Genomic DNA, 16,985 nt, shown 5'->3' with positions numbered 1-16,985 from the left:
CAGTTTAACCCATACTGTGCTCCGTCTGAAGGCATGCCCACCTGCCTGCTGTGTGTGTGTTTGAGTGGAAGTGTGTACTGCGACGACTCAGACCTGAAGACAATCCCACCCCTCCCGAAGGACACCACACACTTCTACGGTCGCTTCAACAAGATCCAGCACATCAGGAACACAGATTTTATCAACCTGAGTAAGACAGAGAACATTCAGACTTAGTATTGTTAATGCCGTCATTGTGGTCGCTGTTGTCATTATTTGTGTTTATTTATAGTTCTATCGTATAAATCAACATGTTCTGTTATGTATTCTAATAATAATAATAATAATAACAAATGAAATTTATATGGCGCTTAATATGGTACTCTATAAGACGCTTTACATATTGCCCTATCAAAACTATGTATGACAGACTAGGAAAAAAAGAAAAACAGAGGTTATGCATGAAGAATAAGCAGGAAGTTAGGTGGGGGAGGCTAGTGTAAAAGGTATGTTTTGAGGGCAGATTTGAAAGAAGAGAGGGTTGGAGAGACTTTGATGTGGGAGGGGAGTGAATTCCAAAGGGTGGGGGCAGCAACTGAGAAGGCCCGATCACCCCAAGTCTGGCACTCAGTCCGTGGAACTTGTAGCAGGTTGGCAGAGATGGACCTGAGGAATCGGGAGGGGGCGTGGTGATGGAGGTCGGCAAGGTAGGGGGGGGGCTAGGCTGTTGAGGGCCTTGTAGGTGATGAGTAAGATTTTGAAGTTGATTCTGTGATTAATTGGAAGCCAATGGAGTTCACGGAGGACAGGTGTGATGTGTTCTCTGGAGCGGGTACCAGTGAGGAGGCGTGCAGCTGAGTTCTGGACATATTGAAGTTTTTTGAGGACTTTGTTGGTGGTGCCGTAGAGAAGACCATTGCAGTAGTCAAGCCTGGATGAAATGAAAGCGTGAATGAGTGTCGCAGCAGCGGTAGTTGACAGGTTGGGGCGGAGGCAGGTGGTGTTTCGGAAGTGGAAAAAGGCAGTTTTGGTAATATGGTTAACAGGATAACTCCAAGGTTACGGATTTTGGTGGAGGGGGTGATGGTGGAGCCGTCAATATTAAGGGTGAAGTTCTGAGTGAAGTGAGTGAGGGTGTCAGGACCAATGATGAGGATTTCGGATTTGTTGGAGTTGAGTTTGAGAAAGCTGTTTTGCATCCAGGTCTTGATGTCAGTCAAACAGTTGGAGAGGGTTGGAGGGTGGAAGGACTGATGGTTTTGGAGGGGAGGTAAAGCTGTGTGTCATCGGCGTAACAGTGGAACCGGAGTCCATGGTGACGAAGGATCTGACCAAGAGGAAGCATGTACAGAATGAAGAGGAGTGGACCAAGCACAGAACTCTGGGGGACACCGTGGATGAGAGGAGTAGTGGCTGATTGACAGTTGTTGATGGCGATGAATTGATCGGAGAGATAGGATCCGAGCCAGGAGAGGGCGGTGCCAGTGATGCCAAGGGTGGATTGGAGACGGGAGAGGAGAATGGAGTGATTGATCTGGTCAAAGGAAGCAGTGAGGTCAAGGAGGATGAGGATATTGAGGGAGCCAGTGTCAGAGGATAGCAGAAGGTCATTGGTCACTTTGAGGAGGGCAGTTTCTGTACTGTGTTTGGAGCGGAAACTGGATTGGAAGAGGAGGTTGTTGGTGTCAAGGTAGGTGATGAGTTGTTTGGCAACAACACGTTCCAGGATTTTAGACAGAAAAGGTAGATTGGAGATGGGGCGGTAGTTGTTAGGGAATTTAGGATCCAGGCCGGGTTTCTTTAGTACGGGGGTGACTGATGCAAGCTTTAGGGAGGAGAGGACATGGCCGGAGGATAGAGAGGAGTTTACAGTGTTAGTGATGAGGGTGGAGAGAGTGGGGAGACAGGCCATTATAAGTGTGGTGGGGAGCGGGTCCAGGTTGCAGGTTGTTGATTTCATGGTTGAGACTATGGAGGAAAGATCAGAGGAGGTGATGGTAGCAAATGTGGAGAAGGATTGACCGGTGGTTAGGGGGGGATCCGGTTTGGGACGTAGGGCGGGGTCGATGGTCAACTGGCTGTGGATTGTGCTGATTTTATCAATGAAGAAGGATAGGAAGTTATTGCATTTTCAACTGAGAAGGAGTGAGAGATGGTGTTCAATGGCTTGAGGATTGTGTTAATGGTGTTGAAGAGAGTCCTTGGATTGCTGCTGCCAGACTGGATGATTCCTGAGTAGTAGGAGGAGCGGGCTGAGTTCAGGGTGTCGTTGTATAGCTGGAGGTGTTGTTTGTAAATTTGGACGGTAAGACCTGTTTTGTGGGCAAGCCGTTCCAGTTGGCGTCGTTTGGATTTGAGATGGCGGAGTTCGTCAGTGTACCATGGGGCAGAGTGGGAGAATGAGACCAATTTAGACTGAACAGGTGCAAGCTGGTCAAGGCAGGATCAGGATGAGAGGGATGAGTTATAGCAGTTAACCAGGTAGTCGGGGGAGTTGTTGTGGGTGAGTTTAGCGATGGACTCAGAAAGACATGTGGAAAGAGAGGATGGGTTGATGGATTTGAGGTTGCGGAAAGTGATGGTGCGTTTTTGCTTCTCATTGGGGGAGGGAGTGTGAGTGTGAGTTTGAAAAGTAATGGCCAGATGGTCGGAGATGTGGAGATTGTTACTGGCCAGGTGACTGATTGTGATGCCAGTGGAACAGACCAGATCCAGGGTGTGGCCTTTGTTATGAGTTGGAAAATTGATGTGTTGGGTGATGTTGAAGAATGAGAGGATTTCCAGAAGTTCGATTGCGGGTTTGCAGACAGAGGACAGAGTCCACATGAATGTTGAAATCGCCCAGGAGGAGAACGGATGGAGATATAGCACAGAGCTGGGTAAGGAATGCAGATAGATCAGAGGGAAAGGCAGGGTCGGGCTTAGGGGGACGGTAAATGAATAAAGTAATTAGTAGTAAGTAATTCTAAAGTACTCCTGTAAAAACAGACATTTGGGTGAGTCTCAGAGCTCCCACGTTTTACCGGTCAACAACTTCATGAAGGGAGCTCTCATGCCACTGTAAACATCCATGCTAACATTGAGTGTTAGTGGGGTTGATTTATTTCCTTTGAAGGGATCCACTGATCTGTCTGTCCCTGAGCAGCAAAGGAATGTCCAGACATGAGTCCAGGTTGACGACGGATTGCACCATCGTGCTCCGAGCAGTAGCTCAGGAGGTAGAGCGGGTTGGCTGCTAACCTGAAGGTTGTTGGTTCAATCCCCGGCTCCTCCTAGCTGAGTGTCGAGGTGTCCCTGAGCAAGGCACCTAATCCTAACTGCTCCCGACGAGCTGGCTGTCGCCTTGCATGGCTGACTCCGCCGTCGGTGTATAAATGTGTGTATGAATGGGTGATTGTGGGGCAATATTGTGAAGCGCCTTGTGACCCTGGTCTATGAAAGGCGCTGTACAAATAAAGCTCCAACTGAAAAAACTCCACAGACCACATGCCTCTCTCTCTCTGTAGGGGAAAAAAATAGTTAAAACATGAAATATGTATATAAAAATATGTGCAATATTGTCTCCATTTGATAGACAAGCTGAAAGGAATCGACCTTACAGGGAACCAGATCTCGGACATGGGGGAGGACGTGTTCCGGAGTTCACCACAGTTAGAACAGATCGTTCTGTCTGACAACCTCCTACAGGCCCTGCCATGGCTTCCCGCCACCATGCGGCACATCGACGTCCGCAACAACAAACTGACTTCTGCTGGCATGCATCCGGAAGGATTCAAGGTAATCCCAGGCATTGAGGTGCATGTACAATTCTGTACATGCACCTCTTTTTTTTTTCTAGGTTCATTGGGGTCCTGGCTCGGGTAAAAAGATGAAGAGGAAATTAGCAACAGCTACCAATCCCATTCTCAATAATTTGGTTTATTTGGTCAATAAATTTGGTTTAATTGGCAAAAATGATAGGCCTGCCATATGGATCATCTAGGATGCGCCTGCGCGAGATGTGACAGCGTGAACGCCATGCTCCGCAAAAAGTTTGAAAGTGGCTAAAATAGAAATTAACTGAAAATACAGTGAAGTACAGTTCTAAGTTAGTAAATTAAAAGTTCTAGCTAACAAAATAAATGTTTGTCCGGGAGAAATGAATTTGGGAACCGAAGGTGGACGCCGACAGAACAAACAAACAACGCGGTCGAAAACAGCCAGTGAAAACCTACCTGAAGGTAATGCCTCTAGTATATGGTTGGAATTGACAAGCAAAAACTGTCGAAGCTGATAAGCTCGATTATGAAAGAAGAAATTCCAGTAGCACTGAACACGCTTCAGCCACAATTGAACTCTCTCAAAGCACAAATGGAAGAATGTGGTCGGAAATTAGATGGTGTTGAGAAGGGACTGAATGATATGGAAGAGCGTGTTGCTGCACTGGAGGAGGACAAGAAGAAATACGATGTGGATTCAAAACAACTCCATGAAGAAAACATTGAACTCTGTGATAAATTAGAAAGGCTAGAGGCGCATAGTAGGAAATTTAATTTAAGAGTTCATGGCCTGCCGATAGCCGCTGAAAAGGGGGATCCTACAGCCTACATGAACAACCTTATGAAGGAGCTGTTTAAAGGAAAGATCAAGACTGAGCCTGTGGTTGAAATTGCCCACTCTGTAGGCCCCGGGAATAAGACAATATGAGAATGCAATGTTACATGGCGAAGGGGGAGATATTGATGCTGTCTAAAAAGGAGCGCACACTAAGATATAGGGAGATGAAGCTTCAATTCTTCCCTGACCTAAAGTCGGATATAGCCAAGCGGAGGGCAACGGTTGGCGAGATTCGGGAGAAGCTCAGGACTGCGAGCGTAAAGCATGGAATTATTCACCCGGCCACCCTGATCATTACGCTGGGAAACGAGACGAGGAGATTCACGGATCACCAGAAGGTGGAGGCTTACTGGCATAGGCGTCGATTACGCCGGGGACGCGTCCCCACCAGATTTCGTCAAGAATTATTTTGTACCCACCACTTTAAAATAAAAATAAATAAATAAATAAAATCTAGTTGAATTATTATGGATTATTACACGGGTCTTCTCAATGCCGTGGAACGCTCCGTTCACTTGCATGGGCTCTTCACAACTTCGCGGTGAATGCTAGATATAAACTGACCGCTGTCAAGGAAAACAAAGGACGTTTTTGCCTATAATGACGTCTTTGGTATCCCTCCTCAAGTAGTCCGGTAACTTTTCAACCCCAGCGTTCGGTTGCTAAGCGACGTCAACGTCTTTGGCGGACTATTTCTCTCCTGATCAACACTACGAATGCTGGTAGCAAATAGATTGTAACAAGCCTCACCATGTGAAGTCATTTTTTCGTTTTGGCACGTAGCCGTATAATAAGCGGGATAATGTATAGAACGTCGCCGGTCGAATTTAAGCCCCTTCAGTGGGAAGTAAAATTTTACCCTCGCTGCGCGTCGGTGTCCTGTTCGCCCTGTTGGGGCTTATTTTCCCGATAATGACCGGCATTCTATACATTATCCCTTGCTTATACAACGGGGGACCTAAATCCAGCGATCTGATTGGTTCCCAACTGTTGTATAATGAGCGTATACATAACTGCTATGACGCCCGATCATTTTGTGAAAGTTTGCATATCACTCCGCGCCTGGAAGTAGAAACAGTTACAAAGTAAAACATATGTTGGATGATGGAGAGGGTGTAAATGTTGTTACTCCGGGAGTGAGCAAGGCGATGGAGAGACTAACGAAAGCTTAGGCACACGGCGAGTGAACTGCTCCATAGGATAAATTGCCGGCGAACCGCTCTATCGGAGCCTTCTCTCGGAGGGACGCTAAAGTGTGTTGCATAGCGACCGTCGATGCATAGCGGCAGCCAGGGGGGACTACTTTTTGGTAGTCTTTAATAAAAACGGCTATTTTGACTTTCTTGGTTTCTTTTTAAATGTAGTGTGTCTATGACTTTCGTTTCGCCATAATAGTAACCGTTGTATAAAAGCAATAGATCACTTCAGTCAGTGGCATGTGCTCATTATACCACTGTGAAGGGGGTCGCCGGCCCTCCGCTGCGCGTCGGGGCCGGACAACGCCCCTTAACAGTGGTATAATGAGCACATACCACAGCCTGGCGTGATCTATTGCTTAATTATTACACGGCTCTTCTCAATGCTGTACTACATTCGTATTCGGTTGCTAAGCGACGTCAACGGCTTCGGCGAATTATTTCTCTGCTGATCAACGCTACGAATGATAACAAATACATTGGTAAAAGACACACTGTGTGAAGTTATTTTTTCGATTTGGCAAGTAGCCATTACTAATGATACCAATACTCTTTGGCTGGGATGATGAAGCATCAGACAATCAAGTCATTTTAGCCTGAATACATAAGTAAGAAGCACCAGAGCAGGTTGCTAGTACCATGGACAGTATCAGAACGATAACCTGTTGAACTAAATGGATGTGGTAGGCTACACCACGGGATGCATCTGCAGACCACTGCCACATAAATAAAGGTAAGACGCGATATTTATTGCTTAAGATTTGCTGATGCTGTGGCGAGGTCTTTTGTGTTTTTTGCACTCAAGTGGTCGGCTGTTTTAACTTGCAATTGATAGTCGGTGGAGTCAGTCTCTTGTTGACACAAAGTGACTTTTGGTCATTCTTGCTTTGCTTGAATTCTGGAATAATTGTGGGGGGGAGTTCATGAGTTTTGGTCAGAATGCCTGATGTAGGCTAGTTTTGATGGAATGTGTGTTGTGAATTGAGAACAGCCAGCTCCTGATGTGATGGTGCCATGCCGTAATTCCGACGCCTCATTGTTCCGACGTCTCAATGGTCCGAAATATTTCCCATTAGATCGACATGCCATGATGCCACTATGCCAACGGTTCAATTTTCCGAAAACGGAACCCATTGGAGCAAGGTACGTTTTATTACTCTGTTTTCTGGGAATAATTGACGCAAGCAGAAACCAGAAAACAAGCCGTTTTTTCGTTTTTTCGTTTTGACAAGAAAACGAAAATCTAAATTTCAGTTTGTTTATTCGTTTTTTGGTTCTTATTGAGCGAAACGAATTTACCACTCAATATCTGGTTTCCGCCGGTGGGCGGGTCCTCTTATTGGCTAGCGTGCTTCATTGCCCTGTGCTCTTCATAATAAAAGTTCTTCCGTTTGATAATGTCGACAAAAATATTACTGTATTATAGACACTAGCAGACACAGAGGACAACACCACCCACAGTCAAGACTGACACGGCTTCAAATAACAATAATAGTATTCATAATCATTTGAAAATGAGAATTTATGAAGTTATGATGACTTCAGTGCAGTTGATGTTTAGCCACAGTTAATACATGCAGAGCAGACCTGAGATAGCTGGCACAACACATTTCTGACAGCTGAAAATTGCGCATTTGTTTACCTTTATCCATTTAAAGTAAACAAATTATTTTTTCTTGTTGAACGATATTTTATATTGTTTTCATATTATTATTTACTGATGGTGTTTACAGAATGCGAGTGCGTGTTATATTGAAAGCAAGGCTGGGTGTGCCTATGAATATAGGCTACAGTGAGTTTTTTAAGGTGCTGTACAAGCAAATCATATTGTCTACTCTGTACAGTGACAGGGAGTGTAAAGTAACCTACTTCATTCAATATCGAATAGGCTACTGTAGCCTACACTATGTACAAATGGTTTTGCTCATGGCAGTTGTGACAGTCATTTTAACGTGTCAGCAGGCAAGCTTCACTCATTCCAGGATGCATTATGCGTTGTCCTATAGCCAACCAAGTCTCACCAATATGCGTAGCCTACAGATCGCACGGTTTGACACTTTCAAAATGCGTGCAGTACATACGCCAAATGACCATTTCGCGTGCATATGATACGCAAAACCCAGCATTAACTACTGTGGAGGGCGGATACGTCCATTTCGCGTGCATATGATACGCAAAACCCAGCATTAACTGAATGGGAAATGCAATATTTTAGGACAGATTTACCATTAAACGTGTTTCTAATGACATTTCTAGCGAGAAATGTACTTTTCCCTTGAATAATCTTCAGTCAGTGAATGTGTATGATCTTTATTAATCTTTATTATCAGAATGGGAAATGCAATATTTTAGGACCGATTCACCGTTTGATCGGCTCGCTCGCATGTTTCAACGACGTCAGGTTGTTAGGGACACTGCTTTCGCTAAACTAGCAACTCACGTGTTTCCTGCGTTTGTGTTATTAAACCGTTACTTTATGTAACTTTTAATGATATCATCTTGTTAGAAACACGTATATCTGAGAGCCAACCCAGTCGCCAAAAGCATACGTTGACAGTGTACGTTTTCGTGAACACTGGATTACGTCGCATTTCAACATAAAATAGCGTGTTATACACACACACACACACACACACACACACACACACACACACACACACACACACACACACACACACACACACTGCATTTCACTGCTAAATAAATACTAAGGCAGAATAAAGAATAAATTAATTCATTATCATTCAACTTCAACATGTGTTATTACAGTATAGTGGTGGAGGGATGACGTATGTTGGCCAACCCGGAAGTGAGCGTCGCCCTGGGTTCCCTTGACAAAAAGCCAACAGGTTTTTCCATTTGATTTTGGATTATTGCAGAAAAATTAGCATCTTTGAAGCACCTCCTCAAAAACTGAAAATAAATAAAAATAACTGTGCTCCAAAGAAAGAAATGTAAACCAATGCATTCCGAATGGGAGTGTTTCTCAGATTTTTCCATGCTACACAGAACGAAATGTAAACCCATGCAAATAAAGACTTCATGGTCATAATCATTTAAATATCATTAATCTCCTGAGGGTGGTATTCTATTTTTTTCAACGGGGCTGCATCCAGTCACTTGACCGTCATGGTTGCTATGGTGGTTGTTATCGACCAGCCCCTCTAATCCTTACATGGCTCTAACAATCCACGCGGCAAATGAGCTGCCGTAAATTGTGTTGTTTTTGTCGTAAACTAGGGTTCGATGGTTAAAAAATAGACAGATATAAGGTATCCTTAAAAGGCAGCTTTGATGTTTTTATTTTCTGCAGTTTAGACTTCTTCTATAACCTATTTTTGAAAGCAAAACACCAAGCTCATTGATTTAACGAGGCAGGGTTATTTGAAACAATTTATTAAATAAATATTTATGAGAGGTCATTCCTTCTCCTGAGTTTTCTTCCTATTTATGTCTAGTATACAACCCTACTGTCCACAAGCATCACCCCCCCCCCTCCCCATATGGATTTGGAGAATTGTTGCCACGTCCCAGTGGTGGAGGTATCATATATATGAAAGAGGCCATTTCTCTTTAGGCCTCTCTTTAATAATGACAAAAATGAATGAGAGAAATACACATTAACTTTTGTCTCATAAGCGGCGTGGTGCCGGCTCCTTTTGACCTTTTGACCCCAGACTTCTGGGGGAATAGCTGAATCAATTCATTAGTCAATCAGAAGCATTTGAATATCTTCCCGGTGGCGTAAGAGAGCGAACAAGGTGTCCTTCAACATCTACCCTTCCAGGCGATTGCAACGGTGCCACACATGAGCATATTCGAACATGTTTAATGGTAGTAATTACCTGTCGAAATTGGAGGCCTTAATCAATAATGAGCAGCTATTGATTGGCTTCCCGATAGAAATTTGTGACAAATGACATGTTATTTAGCATCTACACGTTGAGCTGAGTCCAATGACACCAAGGATGACACTCTAGAAAATGGTAACATGTATTTTACATGGTACACCTAGGTCTAGGACATGATCTCGGTTTAGCAAGAGGGCAAGCTTGATCTCATTGGACTCAGCTTAACGTGTAGATGCTAAATAACATGTAATTTGTCAAAAATCTCCATCGGGAAGCAAATCTATAGCTGGTCATTATTGATAAAGGCCTCCTAAATGTGTGGCACTGTTGCAATCGCCTCGAAACGTAGATGTCAAAGGACACCTTGTTTGCCCCGTTACGCTACCGGGAAGATATTTTTATACTTCTAATGGATTGATTCATATTTTAAGGTGTACATTTGTGGCTTAAGGTGTGTAGACACAGCTGGCCTGTGGCCACGTTTTTGAAGTCTGGAGTCAAAAGGTCAAAAGGAGCCGGCACCACGCCGCTTATGAGATAACAAAAAGTTAATGTGTATTTCTCTAATAACTTTTTGTCATTATTAAAGAGAAGCCTGATTCTCAGATATGCGTGTTGGATGGCTAGGGTGTAGGTCTGGGAAGAACTTCAGGCCAAAATCTTGCAAGCGAGCCGCTGGGTGCAGGTGCAACGAGATAGAGCACTTGCTGAGTCATTTCCTGTAGGGCTGGAGCCACAGGTTGAAGCGTATGCGTCCTTTGAGACCCCCTTTGATATATATAAGAGACCTCAAAGTAAAGCTTACTTAAATGTTGTCGACCCAGTCACCCATTGCATCACTTCCTTTAGGGCTTCGGCCTCCTAATTGATCATTGTAGTAATTCAATGCCCTCTTTCATATATATGATACCTCCCCCACTGGGACGTGGCAACAATTCCAAATCCATATGGGGAGGGGGGGGTGATGCTTGTGGACAGTAGGGTTGTACATCTAGTGTACAACCCCATAAGGAAGCAAACTCAGGAGAAGGAATGACCTCTCACAAATACTTATTTAATAAATTGTTTCAAATAACCCTGCCTCGTTAAATCATTGAGCTTGGTGTTTTGCTTTAAAAAATAGGTTACAGAAGAAGTCTAAACTGCAGAAAATAAAAACATCCAAGGTGCCTTTTAAGGATACCTTGGAATATCTGTCTATTCTTTAACCATCGCCCCTAGTTTACGACAAAAACAACACCGTTTACGGCAGCTCCTTTGCCGCGTGGTTTTTAGAGACATGTAAGGATTAGAGGGGCTGGTCGATAGCAACCACCATAGCAACCATGACGGTCAAGTGACTGGATGCAGCCCCGTTGAAAAAAATAGAATACCAGCCTCAGGAGATTAATGATATTTAAATGATTATGACCATGAAGTCTTTATTTGCATGGGTTTACATTTCGTTCTCTGTAGCATGGAAAAATCGGAGAAACACTCCCATTCGGAATGCATTGGTTTTCATTTCTTTCTTTGGAGCACAGTTATTTTTATTTATTTTCAGTTTTTGAGGAGGTGCTTCCAAGATGCTAATTTTTCTGCAATAATCCAAAATCAAATGGAAAAACCCGTTGGCTTTTTGTCAAGGGAACCCAGGGCGACGCTCACTTCCGGGTTGGCCAACATACGTCATCCCTCCACCACTATGCTGTAATAACACATGTTGAAGTTGAATGATAATGATTGAATTTATTCTTTATTCTGCCTTAGTATTTATTTATTTATTTAGCAGCGAAATGCAGTGTGTGTGTGTGTGTGTGTGTGTGTGTCACGCTATTTTATGTTGAAATGCGACGTAATCCAGTGTTCACGAAAACGTACACTGTCAACGTATGCTTTTGGCGACTGGGTTGGCTCTCAGATATACGTGTTTCTAACAAGATGATATCATTAAAAGTTACATAAAGTAACGGTTTAATAACACAAACGCAGGAAACACGTGAGTTGCTAGTTTAGCGAAAGCAGCGTCCCTAACAACCTGACGTCGTTGAAACATGCGAGCGAGCCGATCAAATCTTCCTAATAACTATAAAACTAAAGATCAGACACAATCACTGACTGAAGATTATGCAAGTAAAAAGTATATTTCTCGCTAGAAATGTTATTAGAAACACGTTTAACGGTGAATCGGTCCTAAAATATTGCATTTCCCTTTCAGATAATAAAGATTAATAAAGATCATTCACTGACTGAAGATTATTCAAGGGAAAAGTACATTTCTCGCTAGAAATGTCATTAGAAACACGTTTAATGGTGAATCAGTCCTAAAATATTGCATTTCCCATCAGGGGCGATTCTAGGGTCAGAGCTTTAGGGGTGCTGAGCACTCAATGAGCCCCACTGCCATACCACCCACCCTTTTTTCCCACAAAAACAAAAAATATGTCTATTGGCTACCTTGTTTTATTTTAAAGTTTGGCCCTTCATCCCGGCGAACCGCTTGAATCCACTTCTTCCTTACACTCAATTCAAAATCAATTGTGTACCTGCACCGCTCCGCAGACAGACCGTCGTCCAGCACGACTCACGCAGAGTGAGATCCGTTTAGTTGTAGTGTTGTGAATCAACTAAGTAAGTTGCTCCAAAGCTGTGTCTCAGACTTCTTTCCTTTTACCTAGAGTTGTTCCGATTCTGATACCATATATCGGTGAGTGCTGGAGTCCAGGCACCGTTTACCAGTTAGCTCGGTAGCCCGGTTAGCACCAATAGCACGGCTACCGTCGAACTGGAGCGGTCCATTTATTAAGCAAAAACAGCAGCGCCACAAGTACATGTGTAGTGCGTACGTGTGTCTCTGTTGTTAAAGTTTATCGTTACTTTGAGACTCATTTTAACAATCGGGAGTCATGTCAACATGACGTCAGGCGCTTCTTTTCTGGTGTGTGTGTGCGTCGTCATGGAAACATGAAGCCCTGCCGGTGGTGCGGCGTTTGGACCGAGTCAAAACATACGTGTACAGCTGAAAAACGAAACTGAAAAAAGGAAAAATACAAACGAAAAATAACTTTATCATTTTAAAATTGGTTCAACTAACTCAAAATATATTTTTTCTTTTTTGGGAGCCCTTTCCAGAGCACCATCTTTATTGTGACAGTTCACACAGCCCCCTTTAACAAACACAAAACCCTCTTCACTCAGCGGGTTTTACTGACCGTTAACTCCATGTGCCTCCTTTTGTATCAACAGTCATTAGATTAGATTAGATTAGATTAAACTTTATTGTCATTGAACAAAGTAACAGGTACTTGGACAACAAAATGCAAGTCATCTTCTGCAAATTATTTACAAATGGCCATCTCTAATCTACTTGGTTGCACACCTGTCTGAACTTTCATAAAAAACAAGCTTCACATCTAGAGCAAGAAAAAGAAGGTAAACCCAAAAAGTAAAAAATACTTTACCCAGGACTTGAAAATACTTAGAAATTAAAGATAAAAAAAAAGAAAGAGAGGGAAATCTTTGATAGTACTTCCCCTGAATCCCCATCTGGCTCTTCCATGTATGCAGGTAATACACTCTACTTTGGGAGAGTTAATCTATGTCGCCGAACTTTGAGGTTGGCAAACCTGTCAATGACCCTTTGGTGTTCCATTCTTTCAAGCAACTCCTTCTCAATGGACATCACAGCTAGGTGCTGGAGTCTGCTTTGGCCTGTGGTCCTCCTGAGCCATGTATGGAGCTGACGCAAGGCACTAAAAGACCGCTCACATGTACAGCTGCTAACTGGTATTGTCAAGGCAACCTGCATAACAGCTTTCAGTGAAGGGAACATTTCAGAATCTAGGAGTTTGTACACTGCTAGCATGTCCTGAACTGTACCTGCCTCACTCAGTTAGCAATAGCATATACTACTACGCCTGCATGAATGTTATGTGATTATTATTGTTGCAAAGCCTGGTTCAGGTTAAATCCTCTGTAAAACATGAATGAATACAGCAAAAGAAAAACATTTAACTTTATTTTATTGTCTTGTTTGATAGTCAGACACAACTGAAAAATAACTGATATAAATCTATGAATAAATAAGAATTTATTAAAAAAGCCACAGTGAGTGTTTTCACACATACTGGTGGTATACAGTGCTATGTCGTTTCGTTTTTCAGCTGTACACGTATGTTTTGACTCGGTCCAAACGCCGCACCACCGGCAGGGCTTCATGTTTCCATGACGACGCACACACACACACCAGAAAAGACGCGCCTGACGTCATGTTGACATGACTCCCGATTGTTAAAATGAGTCTCAAAGTAACGATAAACTTTAACAACAGAGACACACCTACGCACTACACATGTACTTGTGGCGCTGCTGTTTTTGCTTAATAAATGGACCGCTCCAGTTCGACGGTAGCCGTGCTATTGGTGCTAACCGGGCTACCGAGCTAACTGGTAAACGGTGCCTGGACTCCAGCACTCACCGATATATGGTATCAGAATCGGAACAACTCTAGGTAAAAGGAAAGAAGTCTGAGACACAGCTTTGGAGCAACTTACTTAGTTGATTCACAACACTACAACTAAACGGATCTCACTCTGCGTGAGTCGTGCTGGACGACGGTCTGTTTGCGGAGCGGTGCAGGTACACAAGAGGAGTGGGTGAGAAGAGGATGATACCATTTGCTAAGCGGGGATGTTTTCATTTTCGTCCTTAACATATTCCTTTTAAACCACAAACTACAGAGTATGTTTTAGACATTATTTAACAATTTCAAAGACAAACTTTGTTCAATTTTTTTTAGAATAACAACATTTCTTACTCCCAAGTTTTAGGGGTGCTTCGCCCCTGTTTCCCATTCAGTTAATGCTGGGTTTTGCGTATCATATACACGCGAAATGGACGTATCCGCCCTCCACAGTATTTAATGCTGGGTTTTGCGTATCATATGTACGCGAAATGGTCATTTGGCTTATGTAGCCTACTGCACGCATTTTGAAAGTGTCAAACCGTGCGATCTGTACGCATATTGGTGAGACTGGGTTGGCTATAGGACAACGCATCATGCATCCTGGAATGAGTGAAGCTTGCATGCTGACACGTTAAAATGACTGTCACAACTGACATGAGCAAAACCATTTGTACATAGTGTAGGCTACAGTAGCCTATTCGATATTGAATGAAGTAGGTTACTTTACACTCCCTGTCACTGTAGGCTACAGAGTAGACAATATGATTTGCTTGTACAGCACCTTAAAAAACTCACTGTAGCCTATATTCATAGGCACACCCAGCCTCGCTTTCAATATAACACGCACTCGCATTCTGTAAACACCATCAGTAAATAATAATATGAAAACAATATAAAATATCTTTCAACAAGAAAAAATAATTTGTTTACTTTAAATGGATAAAGGTCAACAAATGCGCAATTTTCAGCTGTCAGAAATGTGTTGTGATCACTTGTATTCCTCATAGCTCTCAGGCTGTGAGGAAATCAGCAGCCAGCGATCTCAGGTCTGCTCTGCATGTATTAACTGTGGCTAAACATCAACTGCACTGAAGTCATCATAACTTCATAAATTCTCATTTTCAAATGATTATGAATACTATTATTGTTATTTGAAGCCGTGTCAGTCTTGACTGTGGGTGGTGTTGTCCTCTGTGTCTGCTAGTGTCTATAATACAGTAATATTTTTGTCGACATTATCAAACGGAAGAACTTTTATTATGAAGAGCACAGGGCAATGAAGCACGCTAGCCAATAAGAGGACCCGCCCACCGGCGGAAACCAGATATTGAGTGGTAAATTCGTTTCGCTCAGTAAGAACCAAAAAACGAATAAACGAACTGAAATTTAGATTTTCGTTTTCTTGTCAAAACGAAAAAACGAAAAAACGGCTTGTTTTCTGGTTTCTGCTTGCGTCAATTATTCCCAGAAAACAGAGTAATAAAACGTACCTTGCTCCCATTGGTCCGAAGGTCCGTTCGTCCGACTTTTCAAAAAGGAGGCGCATTAGGCCGACGGTTCAATATGCCGAATAGGCCAAGGCGCAATTCCACATGTGTTATTATGAAACCAAAAATAAAAGACGATGTAGGCTGTTCCAGCAGTGCACTTCACCAAGCCAGACTGTTGCTGTAGGCTTGAACTTAGGTGAATTTATGAAGCGCACGTTATACAAGGAATAATACTTTTCCCGCAAAGAAGTCAAACGGTGAGTGAAAAACAAATAAAAATGTTATCTTTAGTAGCTATGTGTGAGCCTATGTGTTGTTTACTGTGTTTGCAGTGGGCTTTTAGCCTAAATAATTTCGCTGTTATTGATTTAGTCAAACTTATACCTCATACCGTGTACTTAGTCGTGTGTGTGTGTGTGTGTGTGTGTGTGTGTGTGTGTGTGTGTGTGTGTGTGTGTGTGTGTGTGTGTGTGTGTGTGTGTGTGTGTGTGTGTGTGTGTGTTGAGAATTAGACCTCCGCTCTCTGTCCATGGGGCTGAAACTAGGGTGACCACCTGCTAATAAACCCAAGGGGGGACAAGGGGTATGTTTCAGGGGGACAATGGGGGACACTACCTGGCGCGGCGGTGCCCCCACCTCACGGGCAGACTAGTGGTTTACCAATTTCTAGCACATACCACCTTACATGGTATATTAATAATGCCCTATGCTATTCCCCTAAACATGTGTAATTACTGATGTATACTCATGAATAGGCCAACCAATGTGTATTTTTTTCTAAATAAAGATTCATAATACTTTGAACATTCAATGAATTGACACACAGATGCACTTGTACTCACGATTTACTTTAGCTGTTTAATATTAATTTAGTTTTCATTACAATTTATTCACTTTAAATAAATGATAATGTAAAATTATAGGATTAACAGGAATTGTAGTTGCTCAACACCACAGGAACAGTAAAAAAAAAAAAAAAAGTCTTAACTCACGACTCCAGAGGTTCACGGAACGAGAAGGGGGAGGAAGGATGGTGAACTTGCATGTTAGTAAAGGCAGGCGCAGGAAAAAAAACTGTTCAGTGTTCTGGGGACATCTTTAGGACTTTGGGAACACCTTTAGGACTCAAGCGTGCAGCATTGAGGAGAACCTTCTCTTTCACTACATAAGTGTAGAAATCCTTGCAACTGAATGTGAAGTTGGTCTGTCATCAGTGAAAAGACCCTCTCCACTGAAGCATTGGTGATTGCTACACTCAAGAGGAAAGAAGCTAATGCTGTCATGTTTGGTGTGTGTGTGTGCTTGAGTAAGGTGGCCCACTTCTCCACGACTGGAGCTCCAGACTGCACGATGGCCTGTTGGTGTGGCAGAACGACACAATACTCATCATATAGCGCATCCATGTCCAACTTCTTGCTTAGCTGCAGGA

At 43.0% G+C, this 16,985-nt stretch overlaps 1 protein-coding gene across 1 annotated transcript in view; it reads left to right on the top strand.

The window, feature by feature from the left end:
• The window catches only part of optc (opticin), a 39,811-nt gene that overhangs the window by 805 nt on the left and 22,021 nt on the right, over positions 1-16,985 (top strand). The window contains exons 3-4 of the mRNA XM_056605309.1: positions 32-190; positions 3,554-3,756. Of these exons, the coding sequence (XP_056461284.1) occupies positions 32-190; positions 3,554-3,756 (362 nt within the window). The remainder of the gene's footprint in view (positions 1-31; positions 191-3,553; positions 3,757-16,985) is intronic.

This window comes from Gadus chalcogrammus, chromosome 13, assembly GCF_026213295.1.
Source record: "Gadus chalcogrammus isolate NIFS_2021 chromosome 13, NIFS_Gcha_1.0, whole genome shotgun sequence".
Taxonomy (NCBI): Eukaryota; Metazoa; Chordata; class Actinopteri; order Gadiformes; family Gadidae; genus Gadus; species Gadus chalcogrammus.
The sequence above is the reverse complement of the archived record's forward strand: the minus strand, read 5'-3'. Positions and strand labels throughout refer to the sequence as shown.